This window comes from Excalfactoria chinensis, chromosome 9 (genome assembly GCF_039878825.1).
Source record: "Excalfactoria chinensis isolate bCotChi1 chromosome 9, bCotChi1.hap2, whole genome shotgun sequence".
NCBI lineage: Eukaryota > Metazoa > Chordata > Aves > Galliformes > Phasianidae > Excalfactoria > Excalfactoria chinensis.
In genome coordinates, this window is record NC_092833.1 from 1321839 (window position 1) to 1334377 (window position 12539).

Below are 12539 nucleotides of genomic sequence, written 5' to 3' on the forward strand. Positions count from 1 at the left end.
AGCTCCTGGCCACAGCACAGATAAATCCACTCCCCTAGGAAAGCAGCCCCATTGGCAAGCAGCAGCCTGAAAGCAGATCATTTCACTCGAGCACAGAGGGGACATCCCCAAACATCAGCATCTTCACCCCAGAGCTGAGGGAACTCCTTGTCACTGGTCAGGAACCGCCTCCCAGCCACCATCTGACATGGTTCTTAATAGCACCATTCCAACAGGCAGCGCAACAGCCTCCCCTCTGCAATAGTACACAGGGAACTCAAAGACCCCCAAACTTACTCCAGTTAAAAAGCACGAGCTCAGCAGGATACAAACAACAGACCAAAACCAACTGGACTTAATAAGACGTTCTCACTGCCCCTTCAGGATTTCACAAGCATTGCTGAGAGGCTTCCATGCTCTGATACTCACCCTAACTAGAGACTCCTTCCTCACATAAGCAAGCAAAAACCACTCCGATACATCAAATCTTTTAAGAAAGAAAAACTCCACTCTATTTCATCACCAGGTACAATTTCTTTCCAGTAAAGCTCTTTTATATAAATTACATATTTACTTTAATAAAGACACAAAATAAATACTTCTCTTTTCACATTAGGTAATTCCCTGCAGACAAAACAAACAAAAACAAAACCACCCCAACTACGGGGGCTTTCACTACAGATTTGTTACAAATCAAAACGACTGTAAAGACTTTTTTTTTTCCTTTCTATGGTCATCACAAATCCAGTTATAGGAATCAAGTAGATCATAGATATTCCAGAAACAGAAGAAAACTCTCCTTGAAGAAACAGCAGCTAAACACATTGTCCTTGGGGGAGATCAGATTGGCTACCACGACTGTTACCACCATTCAGAGTCCCACTTGTCCATCAATGTGGCCACGTGTGCTGTGAGATGAGAGCCCTCCATCCCAACGACAGAAGTTCACACCATTTCTTCTCAAACCACTCCTCCCCTGGTGAAGTCCCAGCCAACTCTCAAGACTTTCACTCAAGGCGCATCATTTCAAAGAGAGGCACTGTCTCCGAAATTGAGGAAAAAAAAAACAGTTAACCAATACTTTATAGCTTAAAAGAAGAACATTTTTAAGTGGCTGCTGCCTGTTCAATAAGGCGTCGCAAAAGTAAGTAAGATGATAAAATAGGAGTTAGTGGCTGCGAGGTGATCCGCAGTGTTACTCTCTTGACGCTTCACGTCTCACAGCAGCTGCTGGTGGATGATTTCCCACACCATCCTCTTGCGGAAGTAAGGCATGTTTTTCTGAAAAGAAAAGAACAAACCCATTAAATGCGATAGCAGGGATTGACAGAAAACACGTATCGTGTTCTTTCACATCAAGTTCGTTTTAAGCACCATCAACGCAGCCACCGTGAGTACAACGTGGTCTGCTGTGTCTCACCCCCCCTTGGTGCTGCATGGATGAAACACGACAAAACCACGTTTATATGACTATTAACAACAGCTTAAAACAAGCTCTGACTTTGGCTCACCTCGGTGAAGGTGAATGGTTTGTCCCTGGAGACGTAATCTGCGTATTTGCACATAAAAACTCCGCAGTCACTTCCATTGGATTGCTGGGGGATTTCCTAAGGAATGGAAAGAAGGTGGAGAATTTTTTCCATCTTAAAAGAAAAGCGACTTGGAGGCAGCACCACCCACCACCACCACATTGACTTGTGAACCGACACGCACAGCCCATCTCAGCCTGGCTTCCTAATCCATTTGCAGCCTGAGATGCTACCTGACAGGAATGAGATGCTCTTTGAAGCTTAGACTTAGTAAGAAAGCATTAAGGCCTTTGTGATGAGGAGTTACGGGTTCACATTTCAGATCCCGGTAGTGCTCACATACATGGGACTCCATGCTGTGAAGAGTCCACTCCGAAGACGACAGCTTCACTTTTTGTTTCTCCCAGCTTTCTTCTTGCAGGTATTGGCTGTTTAAAACAAAACAAAACAACTCTTCACCTCTGTACTTTAGGCCAACAAAAAAAAGAGAAAAAACCAAGGAAGCCAAATGGCTGGACAATGAAATATCAGCGGATCTTTAGTGCCATAGGTCTGCATACACTTCATGGTGACGCTTTGTACATGCACATACTGGGAACCCAGACATGTATCGCGCATGGAGGGGGTGATGTGAGAACGGTTTCTGTTCCCTAACTACAAACAAAGCAAATGCTTCCAGTTGTGCTACAGATACATGGTGTAAAAGCACTGAGCAAACAGTTACTTACAATATAGTTTCACAAATCTTGGTTCCTTTCTTTCCAAACGAGTCAAAGTATGTGATGGTTTTCTTTCTGACATCGACAACCTGTTAATGGAAAGTAACCATGAGACACCGCACAAACCCATGCAGCAAACAGAACAGAAGCTGGTTGACATTTCTTGCTTGCTTTCTTTCTACCAGCTTAATTCTTCAATTGAAATAAAAAAGAAATCCAGCATGACTCACCACCAGTGTCCAGTGTGATCTCAAGTGAATAGGAACCAAAATGATGTCCTGGTTGAACAGATTCATGTTTCTGGTCCATCTTCTCACTGCTCTGTAGCCTTCGGAAAGAAGCTTGGGATAGAAGAAAGTACTAAAAGCAAAGACTGTTGGATAGTCATCATTTTTGCCTCTTTCCACCAGAAGATTCATGTAGAAATTAATGACCTGCATGGTAAAAAGCAAACATGAGATGTAAAATAAGACACTGCTCACCAAAATGAAAACCGAAAAGCACAAAACTAAAGAAGCAATGCTTCCAGAAGACTAACTTCTAGACTAACCCAAGAAATACAGGAGCTTCTAGAAACAACCAGCCTTTATATACCTAAAATAAGACTGGACAGATGTTTCTAAGTTCTGCAGTGAGGGTCCTCAAATAACTGCACTCAGACACCTGTACGCAGTGAGGACATTTTAAAAGACATACACAACAGGAACATCATGGTGCCACAGCTAGTTTTACCTCATCATTTAGCCAGCGAAGGTCATTCAGTGTCTGGATGTCCTCACGGGTGATCCTGAGTTTGAAGGCACTGCTCATGATCTCGTCCGATTTACCTTCGCCCAGCGCAGCCATGATCTCTCTCTCCATGGCCTAAAGCAAGCAATCAAATGGGAAAGGACCTGTGAGCACACCAACCTGTGGGCAGCTCTCAGTCAAAACAAGGTCTGCTAAATGAAGGCTTGAACAATAAGACTACAATGAGTGGTGAATGCAAGCTCCTCACACTGCAGAATAGGCTCAAGAATCGTCTGCAAAAAAATGGAGCTACCTGTGGATGTTTTACAGCTTTCTAATTTGAACAACAGTCTGACAATGGTGGTACCTCTGTGAGCGGAGGAAAGATTTCTCTTTTCTCAGGTCCTGGGAATTTCTTTTCTTCCACATCATGGACAGATGGTTTTCTGGACAGAACAGGCGCCAGGTGCAATTCAAAGGAGGCCTCCTCTGAGTTTTCATCTCCAAACTGTCTCAGTTAGACAAAAAGAAGCCAAGCTAGCAAGCAGATTTGCTAGGGGATAATGCAAAGTCTTGCTCATGTATAAAACTGGAAGTGTATTTTGAATATGCATCCATACATCTGAATAACAAGCTTACCCCTGTGCTGGCTCGTTTCTCCTGTCCTTTCTTGTCTTCCTTTCCTGCTGGTGTGTAGTAACTGCAAAAGGAAACAGAGAGAAGCAGGCTATAGTAATACCATTCTGCATAATTCTTACGTATCCATCTTCTGGTTAAGGAATGCATTATCATAGATCAGCTACACAAAAATCTCTCTCACTGGCTGTGCTTACTGCAACCAGACCTGAGCTTCCTTCAACAACACAGAGCCACCTGCACTCATACTGCTGCTGCTCAGATGGTTCATAAAGAAGAAATGAGAGACGCAGCTGTCTTGCAAGTAACTCCAGAGCCACAAGCTAATTACTCCCATGCCACATCATTGAGATGAGTATGACTGTTCTCTTTCTGGGCACTGCTGAACACACAGAACAAAACCAAAGGGGAACCCAGACTCTACCTGGTCTCATCGTTTTCCAGAGACTGGCGTGAGCTGCTGTCTTCTGCACAAAAAAAGCATACAAGAAGTCAACAGTTAATGAAGATCAGGCAAGAGTCTCATTATGATGGAAAAGACAAAAAAAAAACCAACCCAACAACCCTGCTAATAATGACTACAAGGTTATAAAGTTTAAACTCTGTCAAAAAGGCCTCCTAGATATTATGTGAAAGTGTATGAGCTCTGCAGGCCAGGATCTAAAGTCACTTTCAGTAGTTACATTCTTCAGCTTAGCAGAGAAGATGATCTACAAGAGAAACTAACTTGTTATAAAGCAAAGTGCTGTGCTAATCCAGGAAAAAAGCAATTTGCTGGTGTATGGGAACCACTGATTGAGCACCTGGGCAAAGGACCTGGTCAGCCCTGGGAGCACAGCTGAAGGCAATTGAAGGGGTGGAGTCTGGCTGCACCTCTCTTAGACCCCACTTAAGGGCTGACTGTCGCTGGGGAAGGATCTCTGGTTGGAGATTCCTCCCTTATGAGCCTACATCTTCAGAGACAGGTGAGTGCTTTTTCTTTTGTAACGCCATCTCATTTCATGCTAGTCCCTTTTGCTATTTCATTTCTGTATTGCCTTTCTGCTGTGTTAATCTTTCAGATTGTAACAGCTGGCTTAGTGTTGAAGCTGTGGTATCATGGATGTGGTCATGTAAAAAGGGGTCAGGCAGTAATGCATCCTCCCAACTCTAAGTGAGGTAACCTAAATGGCACACGTGCATCAGTGTGTCCTCCTGTTACTTCTGCAGTTAAGAACATCTCTGGTACAGTACTGGCATGGAGGTACAACTTTAAACAAAGCTTTTCACTTACAAAGGCACTTTAGATAACAACTACCTCTGGTTTTGCTCTCCCTTTTCTTTCCAGAGACAGCTCATTTTGTTTTAAGAGCCAATGTAAGCTATAGCAAGTCTGGCATAGCACAAAATATACCTTCAGGACTTAAATACTCTATTTGTAAGCCTAGCTATAAAACAAAGCAGCTAGAAAGCAGGGGACACTCACCGGTTTGTAGTGTCACAAGTGGAGGTGCATCCCCTGCACATTTTTGTTCTTCCAGGTATCTTGCAGCAATGAATGGTTCTTTGGAGTAAGCTTGAACACTTTTGTGCAGCAGGAAAAAAAAAACAACAAGAATCAGAATTTCTATCTGTACAGTATATTATTGGTGCATACCAATCCGCACGCAGTCTGTGTTCTCTAGGACAAGGCAGCATTCTTTGTCACAGTCCCTGACCAACCCTTTTCAGTCTATTTATTGAAGCTGATGCTGTCACTGTGAATACATTGTCCGCACAATGTGCATTTCTGGGGGCATTTTGGTTCAGATCTGCTCTCCCTGGACTACACACTCATCTGCAGCTGGAGTGCATTAGGTGCAGTCTGCAGGAACAACCTCTGGTTTAGCATTCTCTGAGATGAATCTCCTTCATATCCTTCAGGGCTGCTCTGAGATATGAGCCAAACCACAATAACCAATGATTGGAAGATCAGATGCCAAAAGCAGTATATTGATCCAACCTAAAATGCTAATGCTGGTACACCTAAAGTCACCCAAAATGTCATTTTCATGCACCAGAATGTTTAAGCATGATATGCTATTCGTGCTATTCTGATCTGAAGCCCTGTGTTTCCATGTCTTTTAGCTGTGAGGTAAAGCAGAGACTGGGATTTTTTTCTAAGCTCTGCTAACAATCCACATTTCACAGCGTTCACATGGCGTTTCCTACTATCTTACTGTGCAGAAAGGCACGCTGCTATTTCAGCACCATTTTGGCATCAGTATTTTCTAATTAGGCCCCTCGTACAAAGCTTTGGGGTGTAGCTATTCCACTGAGATAACAGCTATTCTTTTTGTGTTTTTCCTGGTGTGGTTAACTTTGTGCAATCATTTACACAGCAACAGAGATATCAAACCCACATCACTGCTACTCATGAATCAGATTTATACACAAGTTCCCTCTTGTAGGTTGCATTCAGAACAGGAGTTCTGTATGGAAGACTGAGATTTCTTCCTTTTAGTCTACTGGGCTTTTAAAACTCAGTTTATGCCAAGACCTGCCCTAGGACACTGGCAGGAGCCCTGAGAGTGCAAGAGTTGCATTTTTTTTCCCCTCTGCTTCCCCATGTACAACAAAGTTTATATTCATTTCTTCCTATAATTAATTACTTGCAGCTTGTCGGCTTTGGAATAGGGCGGTATTTAGCATATTTGTCCTTCAGTAGTTTCAAGAGTTGCTTGTATTTCTCTTTTTCTTCTCTCTGAACATCCTAGCAGAACAGAGGGGGAAAAAGAACAAACAGAACAGATCAGAATCATTGCATATGAAGCAAATGCTTGTCGTCTGGATTTAGCGCAGCCTGCACAGGTTGCTCTCTAAAGAAGCTCATTTTACCAGGAATTCCTACACGTTTGGTTTGTGTTATTCCCCCGTGGGAAGGATTTGTGCCCCACTGTAACTCTCAAAATGTCTTTTGCAACCATTTCCTCAAATGTGGGCCTCTTATCTGCAGCTGCGGTCTGCACCTCTTGCATAATAATTCAGGCTAACATGCATTCCTGTCAGTACACATAATGACTGCGTGCTATGAGTCCCCAGGATATCTTAATCATACCTCACTGCTTGCCACAGCCTGCTTCCCCACTACTTCAGTCTGAGACTTTTTTCCCAGGAAATCTAGGTTTATTATGTGTTTTCTAATAGCTGCTTCAGACATTGGAAGGGCAGGGAAGGACCTCTTGGTGTTTTCATAGCTGTAATTAGTGAATGGTTTGACTTCAAAAAGCCTTTCTCAGCCACGTACCTCCTCAACAGTGCGCCAAGGCCTCCCTGTTTTGCCTATCCCTGAAGTAGAAGGTTTTGGCTCATTGTGCTCCTTAATGGGTGGCCTTGGTGTTAAAGTGTCATCTGCAGTAGGTTTGGAGTAGTATTTGCCATTCCTGTTTGAGCTAAAATAAATAACAAAGGCAAAACAGCATCAAGAAAACATTCAAATAAGCACCTGTGATTAATTTGGATAACTATTATTATGTGGACAATGATCCACGTGTTTGGCAATAGCCAGTAAGTTCAAGAATGAATGTGAAAGGTGTTAAGCCTTTACAGAAAGTCAAAGGAATTGAAGGATTTTCTTACCTCAGATGTGGAGCTGCCACAGGAGGAAGGGCCAGTGTAACCCTATCAAAGTGAGCATCGCTTTCAAAAGGCATATTATCTGTAACAAAGGAAACCAAAGTTTAATGAGTTTACAGTAAAGAGCTTCACCAGTGAAACAGAAACAGAGCTCATGTGCAATATTCCTAGATATTACATACTGTGCCTGCAATAATCTGTATGTAGGCCTGAAGTTGGGTCATGTGGTACACAAGGATGGGTGAGAAAGAAATGAGTTAGTGACCTGATGTCAGTCTTACCAATTTGCAGCTTTTCCAGCACAGGGCTTGTTGGTATTTCAGATGCAGGGTTATATGGAGCAGCTGGAGGCTTGAATAGAAACACAGAAGCATTGCTGTGAGTATAACTTGAATGCAAATACAAGCAAACATAATGTTCCTGAAATGTAGGCACTCTCTATTAGGACTCAGGGATCATGATATGCCAGTTCAGATTGCAGCAGAGTGCAAATATTTGCAGGATCTCTGACAAATACATTTCTTTTAATACAGGAGCTCATGTGTGCAGTGATTAAAACAACCCGAGTCTAACCTTGAGTTGTCCTCAGTCAGCTCCTAACCACACTGAAATGTGAGTTTGGGTCCTAACAATTAAGTTCCTTATGAGAAACTCTCTCAAGAACAAACAGAGCATAGCAGTTTCTTATTCTTCTCTTTTACCAGTGGGCTATAAGAACAATAACGCTGCAGCTTTGAACCAAACTACAGAGAAGAACAACATTGGTTATTTTCACAGAATCAAAGTCTTATAGGCATCCTCTTGTGGTCTGGTGGCTTAACTTAGCAAAGAGGCCTTTAGCCACAGCAACTAGGCAGTTTTTCTTGCAAGGTGATGCACATCGATCCCTTACCTACTAGCTTTAGAAACAACCTGTATACACAGTAAGACTATAGATATGAATGACTATAAAGTATCTGGAAGACAGCAAAGATTGAGCTCCTTAATTACAAGAGCACAGTGTGCAAACTTGAAAAGGCAAACCCAGCCAACAGGAGCTGCCTGCTACAAATAGCAAAGAAGAACCTACTGCTGCTGTACAGGCTTCATTATGCAGAGAAGCTCCTTCCTTTTGTCTCTTACAATGCATCACAATGGCCTACTGTCAAAATCCTTGCTAACCTCTTCTCCCAAGGTTGTGGTTGAAGTTATGCTGTTGTCTGAAATTTGCCAGTGATCATCTGGTGCCCTGGATGGCAAGTTCACCTCAGCAGAAGAGCTGGCTTCTCCTGGAGGCTCTAAGTCTTAAAAAAAAAAGATATGACAGCTCATGTAAGAACGTGACTGAAAAGGTAAACAGAGATTAAGTGATACCAGAACAGCATGCTAACAGTTCAGCATTAAATTAGGGGAGCCATGGATGGCCTACAAAGCTCCGTGTCTCCCCATAAAATCTGTGCTAGGAAATGTCCCACAACATAAAAAGCATCCATTTCTCCCTCTTCATCTGACTGAAAAAGGGAAACTTTGCTCTCAAGCTGTGATCCATGCAGTGAGCAATGAGGCAGCAGAGCAGCGTAGCTGCAATCGCTCCTATGTCCCATTTTATTCCTCTGCCTGCTATCACTTTAAAGGTGCTTTCTTTATGATCCACAGCTATTTTCAACTGGCAGATGTGAAACACCATGAATACAGGAGGGAGCACACAGCTTTGATGTACGGAGCTCCCTGTGCTGATGTGGATGGGCTTATGGCTGGAGAGATGTGGGACATCTCCTGCTGGCAGTAAAAGTGCACCTTCCTGCCACAGCACATGACACAATGCTGCCTCAGGCCATTGGCTACACAGATGGTCACAATGAAGAGAAATGGCTCAGAACTTCAGTCTTTATGCTGAAGAACAGAAGCCAGTTTTATAAGGTACATGAAACCTAAAAAAACCCAATAATCAGGTGTATGAATTACATCTGTAATGCGCAGTACCTGGTCTTCTCCTTTTGGGTAGAGCCTGGTCAGGATCTTCTTGCGGAGGTGGCTGAACACTGCAGGGAAAAAAACACACAGATCAGCATTTAGGAACTGCAGGTGAGTTTCTAAGAGACTCATTTCCCTGCACAGGACCCAAACTAATCCTATCCCAGAGCTCTCCAAGCACCTCTAGGATCAGCCTGGACAGAAACAGGTGGCAGCATCTCCCATTGATGTCTCCCATCCAGCAGAGCACGCATAGGAAAATTAATTTACCCACTAAAAACTCATTAGGCCCCTTTCTCCAACATTCAATCTATACTTTCTATCTGTTACAAGCAACCAAAAACTCTTAATTAATACACAGGCCTGCCTCTTTCCTGAAGGAAAGAAATACGCCAGTGATTACTAAGCCGTGTGAGTTCACTACAATGAGCTGCAGAGGGGGAAAAAAAAGCCTAAGTAGGACAGGAAATATAAGATGGGAAAGCAACGTGTGTACACCCACGTAAATAACTCACTGCTCAATCAGTGCTTGCAAACCACTCACTGCAATCGCTCTCAGCTGCACCCCTCCTTACTAAGTGGTAGCTGAAGTGCTGCATCAGTCGGCACAAAGATAAAGTCTAGAAATCTATTTGTTAACGTTAGGAACAGTTCGTTTCTATATGTTTATTTTTTTTCCCTATTAGTTTCCATAAATGCAATGTGATGTTTCTGTCCTGCCCCCCGTCCCTGCATAGCGGGGACTCTTTGGTCCTTCTGTGATCAAAACCAGTTCTAACTGTTACACATCCAAGCCCTGCCCATCTCCCCCCCCTCTGGACAGACATCCCTCCACATCAGGAAGACAAAAAACAACTTCTTAACTCTATATTTGATGTAACACAGAGGACATCGGTCATTACAGCGCTATTAACGTCAGGCAGAAAATACCAAGGAATACATGGTAAACACAAATAATTCCGGACAAAAGTGCTCTTACTCAACGTATTTAATATTCCAGCAGACTAAATTAAGAAGAAAACAACACCGCTTGTATCTTCCCATCCATTTTTCTAGCAACAGCTGCCTTGCATTGGCAGGCCTTCAGCAGAAGGCTCCCGGCTTGAACCTGCTGCCCGGACGCAGCACCACGCGCCCTCCCCAAGGCTGCACCCAGGGCTAAGAGCAGGTTAAAGCCCCGTCTATGTTACCACCAGCAGCTTAGAAAGAGAAGTGCCTCCCTCCCCCAGCTCCAGCCCAGCACCCGGTACCTGTTAGAATGTCGTTTTTTCCGTTTACACTTAGTCGGATGCTTGGGTGGTTTGGGTTGTTTTGGGGGCATGGCCGGATTAGTTCGCTGTCAACGACTCAGAAAAAGGCTATAAAAACCTTCAATGTCTCCAAGTTTTCTCACTCCGGATAAGAGCGAGAGGAAAAAAAAGCTCAGCTACGAGTCTGTAGCTGGAACGCGCAACTCGCGAGGAGTTGAAGCGGTGCCCCTGTAGCAGGGGCTCCTCTAAGGCTCCGGGTGAAGTAAAAGCCGAGGTTGTTGAGCAGTAGGCACAAAAAGGTGGAAAAAAGCGCTGCAGGAGGCAGATGTGCGTCTGCCCTGCACACCGAGATGGGCTCAACTACCCCTGCGATACCGTGGCAACAGCCTAACATTCTATTCCCCCCCAACAGCAAGGGTGGGGGGCGGGGGGGGGTGTAAGCAAGGTGTCACAAAACCCCACTATTTCTATATACACACACCCGCGTGCGGGCCGCTCTCCTCATCCAAACCTCCTCCTGCAGCACTGCTGGGGGCACTGTGTGATAGTTGACCATTTGAAGCTGTAAAAATCGGACTTTTCCTCTGAAATTCACATGTTGGTGTAACGCAGAGTTTAAGAGCAGCTCGTTTTTACCCGCTTTCCCCATTACTTTCACCGCTGATATCCATATTTTTTCCTCTTTCTGTTGTGGGAGACAACCTTTCTGCCCAAGCAGCAGGCATAACATAAAAGGGAACTTGTGTGTAACTTCACCCCATGCTCTGCCACTTCAGATTGGGAATGGGGCGTGCTCAGGACATCCCTGCACCCAACACTTCAGCTGGGCACGCTGTCCCATTCACCTACATTTTGATTGCACAGCACTCATGGAGAACTGAGGCTGTGGATGCCCCATCCCTGCAGGCATTCAAGGCCAGGCTGGATGTGGCTCTGGGCAGCCTGGCCTGCTGGTTGGCGACCCTGCACATAGAAGACGGTTAAAACTAGATGATCACTGTGGTCCTTTTCAACCCAGGCCATTCTATGATGCTGTGATTTTCTTGTGGAGCCTCAGACAGGGAGCTGAGAACACCTTTGTCATTTTAGAGACAAGCAGCATTTCAGACCTTATTTCCAACAGCTCAGCTGTTGAAGCCACTTCAGCAGTTCCACCCTGCTTTGCTTCCCTCATTTGCAGTGATCTCCCAGCAAAGCTGAGTGTGGCAAGCAGCCCACGCTGCTCTCCCTATAGGAAGAGGGATGGGGCAGGGATGGCTCTGCTGCGTGCCATCCAAAGTACTGCCTTTCCTTTCACTTTGCACTGAGTTGTAGAAGCTGGGAGGCCCCTTTGGAGATCATCCAGTCCAACCACCTATTAAAGCAGGTTCCCTATGGTAGAAAAGAGCCCAGGATTTTGAGTATCTCCAAGGGAAACCGCACCACCTCCCTGGGCAGCCCACAGCACGGCTCTGACACCCTCACAGGAGCTTTTTTTTCCCCCTCATTTTTGTATGAAACTTCCCACGTCCCAGTTCACTCTTTAGAGAAGGACTTGGGTGTCCTGGTGGCCGGCAGTGTGTCCTTGTGGCCAAGAAGGCCTATGGGACCGCGGGGTGCATAGCATAACACAGCACAGCACAGCACAGCGGCCGAGGGAGGTTCTTCCCGGTGAGGCCACATCTGGAGCGCCGCGCCCAGTTCAGACAGACAGGGAAGTGCTGCAGAGCCCAGCGGAGGCCGGCAGGGACGTTCAGGGCCCGGAGCATCTCCCTTAGGAGGGGAAGCCGAGAGCCCTGCGGCCGTGCAGCCCGGACCGCGCAGCGCGGCGGGGCCGGCCCTACAGCCCCACACCGGGGGCCGAGGAGCGGAACCCTCTGTCGGCCCGGCACCCCCTGACGCCTGAAGGCCGGACGCAGCGCGGAGGGACACGCGGCGGAGCGCTGACCTGCGGACGGGCCGCTTGCGCGGGGCCGGGGTTGGCGCGGAGCGGCGCGCGGCGGCGAAGAGGCTGCCGACGGCCGCCAGCAGCCATTGGTACATAGGCGAACATGGGGGCGCGCACGGCCCGGCCGCCGCCGGCGGAAGTGCGTACATCTCGCGCGACCGAGAGCCGCCGGCGCGCAGGCGCAGACGCACGGCGGGAGGTGCGCGCGCATTTGCCTCGCCCC

General features: G+C 45.9%; 1 protein-coding gene and 1 long non-coding RNA gene across 2 annotated transcripts; one reads left to right on the plus strand and one right to left on the minus strand.

Moving 5' to 3' along the window:
- Positions 1-471: 471 nt before the first annotated feature.
- On the minus strand, positions 472-12475 carry SENP2 (SUMO specific peptidase 2). Its single transcript, XM_072344613.1, has 17 exons — positions 12317-12475; positions 9149-9207; positions 8348-8469; positions 7468-7537; positions 7190-7268; positions 6858-7002; positions 6223-6323; positions 5058-5155; positions 4017-4059; positions 3596-3656; positions 3324-3464; positions 2960-3091; positions 2458-2661; positions 2237-2316; positions 1852-1936; positions 1491-1586; positions 472-1260 (listed from the first exon to the last, which is right to left on the minus strand). Exons 1-17 carry the CDS (start codon positions 12463-12465, stop codon positions 1198-1200), a joined length of 1728 nt encoding a protein of 575 aa, XP_072200714.1. The 5' UTR covers positions 12466-12475; the 3' UTR covers positions 472-1197.
- Positions 4524-8319, plus strand: LOC140256253 (uncharacterized). The gene is made up of 3 exons (XR_011904671.1): positions 4524-4557; positions 7720-7798; positions 7891-8319. It is a non-coding gene; the product is annotated as an uncharacterized lncRNA (long non-coding RNA).
- Positions 12476-12539: the final 64 nt, after the last annotated feature.

What these genes read in the sequence shown, in the direction of transcription:
- SENP2 (XM_072344613.1), bottom strand. Translation starts at nt 12,465, where the DNA reads ATGTACGCACTTCCGCCGGCGGCGGCCGGGCCGTGCGCGCCCCCATGT. An exon ending in CGCAAGCGGCCCGTCCGCAG is followed by an intron (nt 9,208 to 12,316) that starts GTCAGCGCTCCG and finishes TTTTCCCTGCAG; the next exon opens with TGTTCAGCCACCTCCGCAAG. An exon ending in TTCACAGCATGGAGTCCCAT is followed by an intron (nt 1,587 to 1,851) that starts GTATGTGAGCAC and finishes TCCATTCCTTAG; the next exon opens with GAAATCCCCCAGCAATCCAA.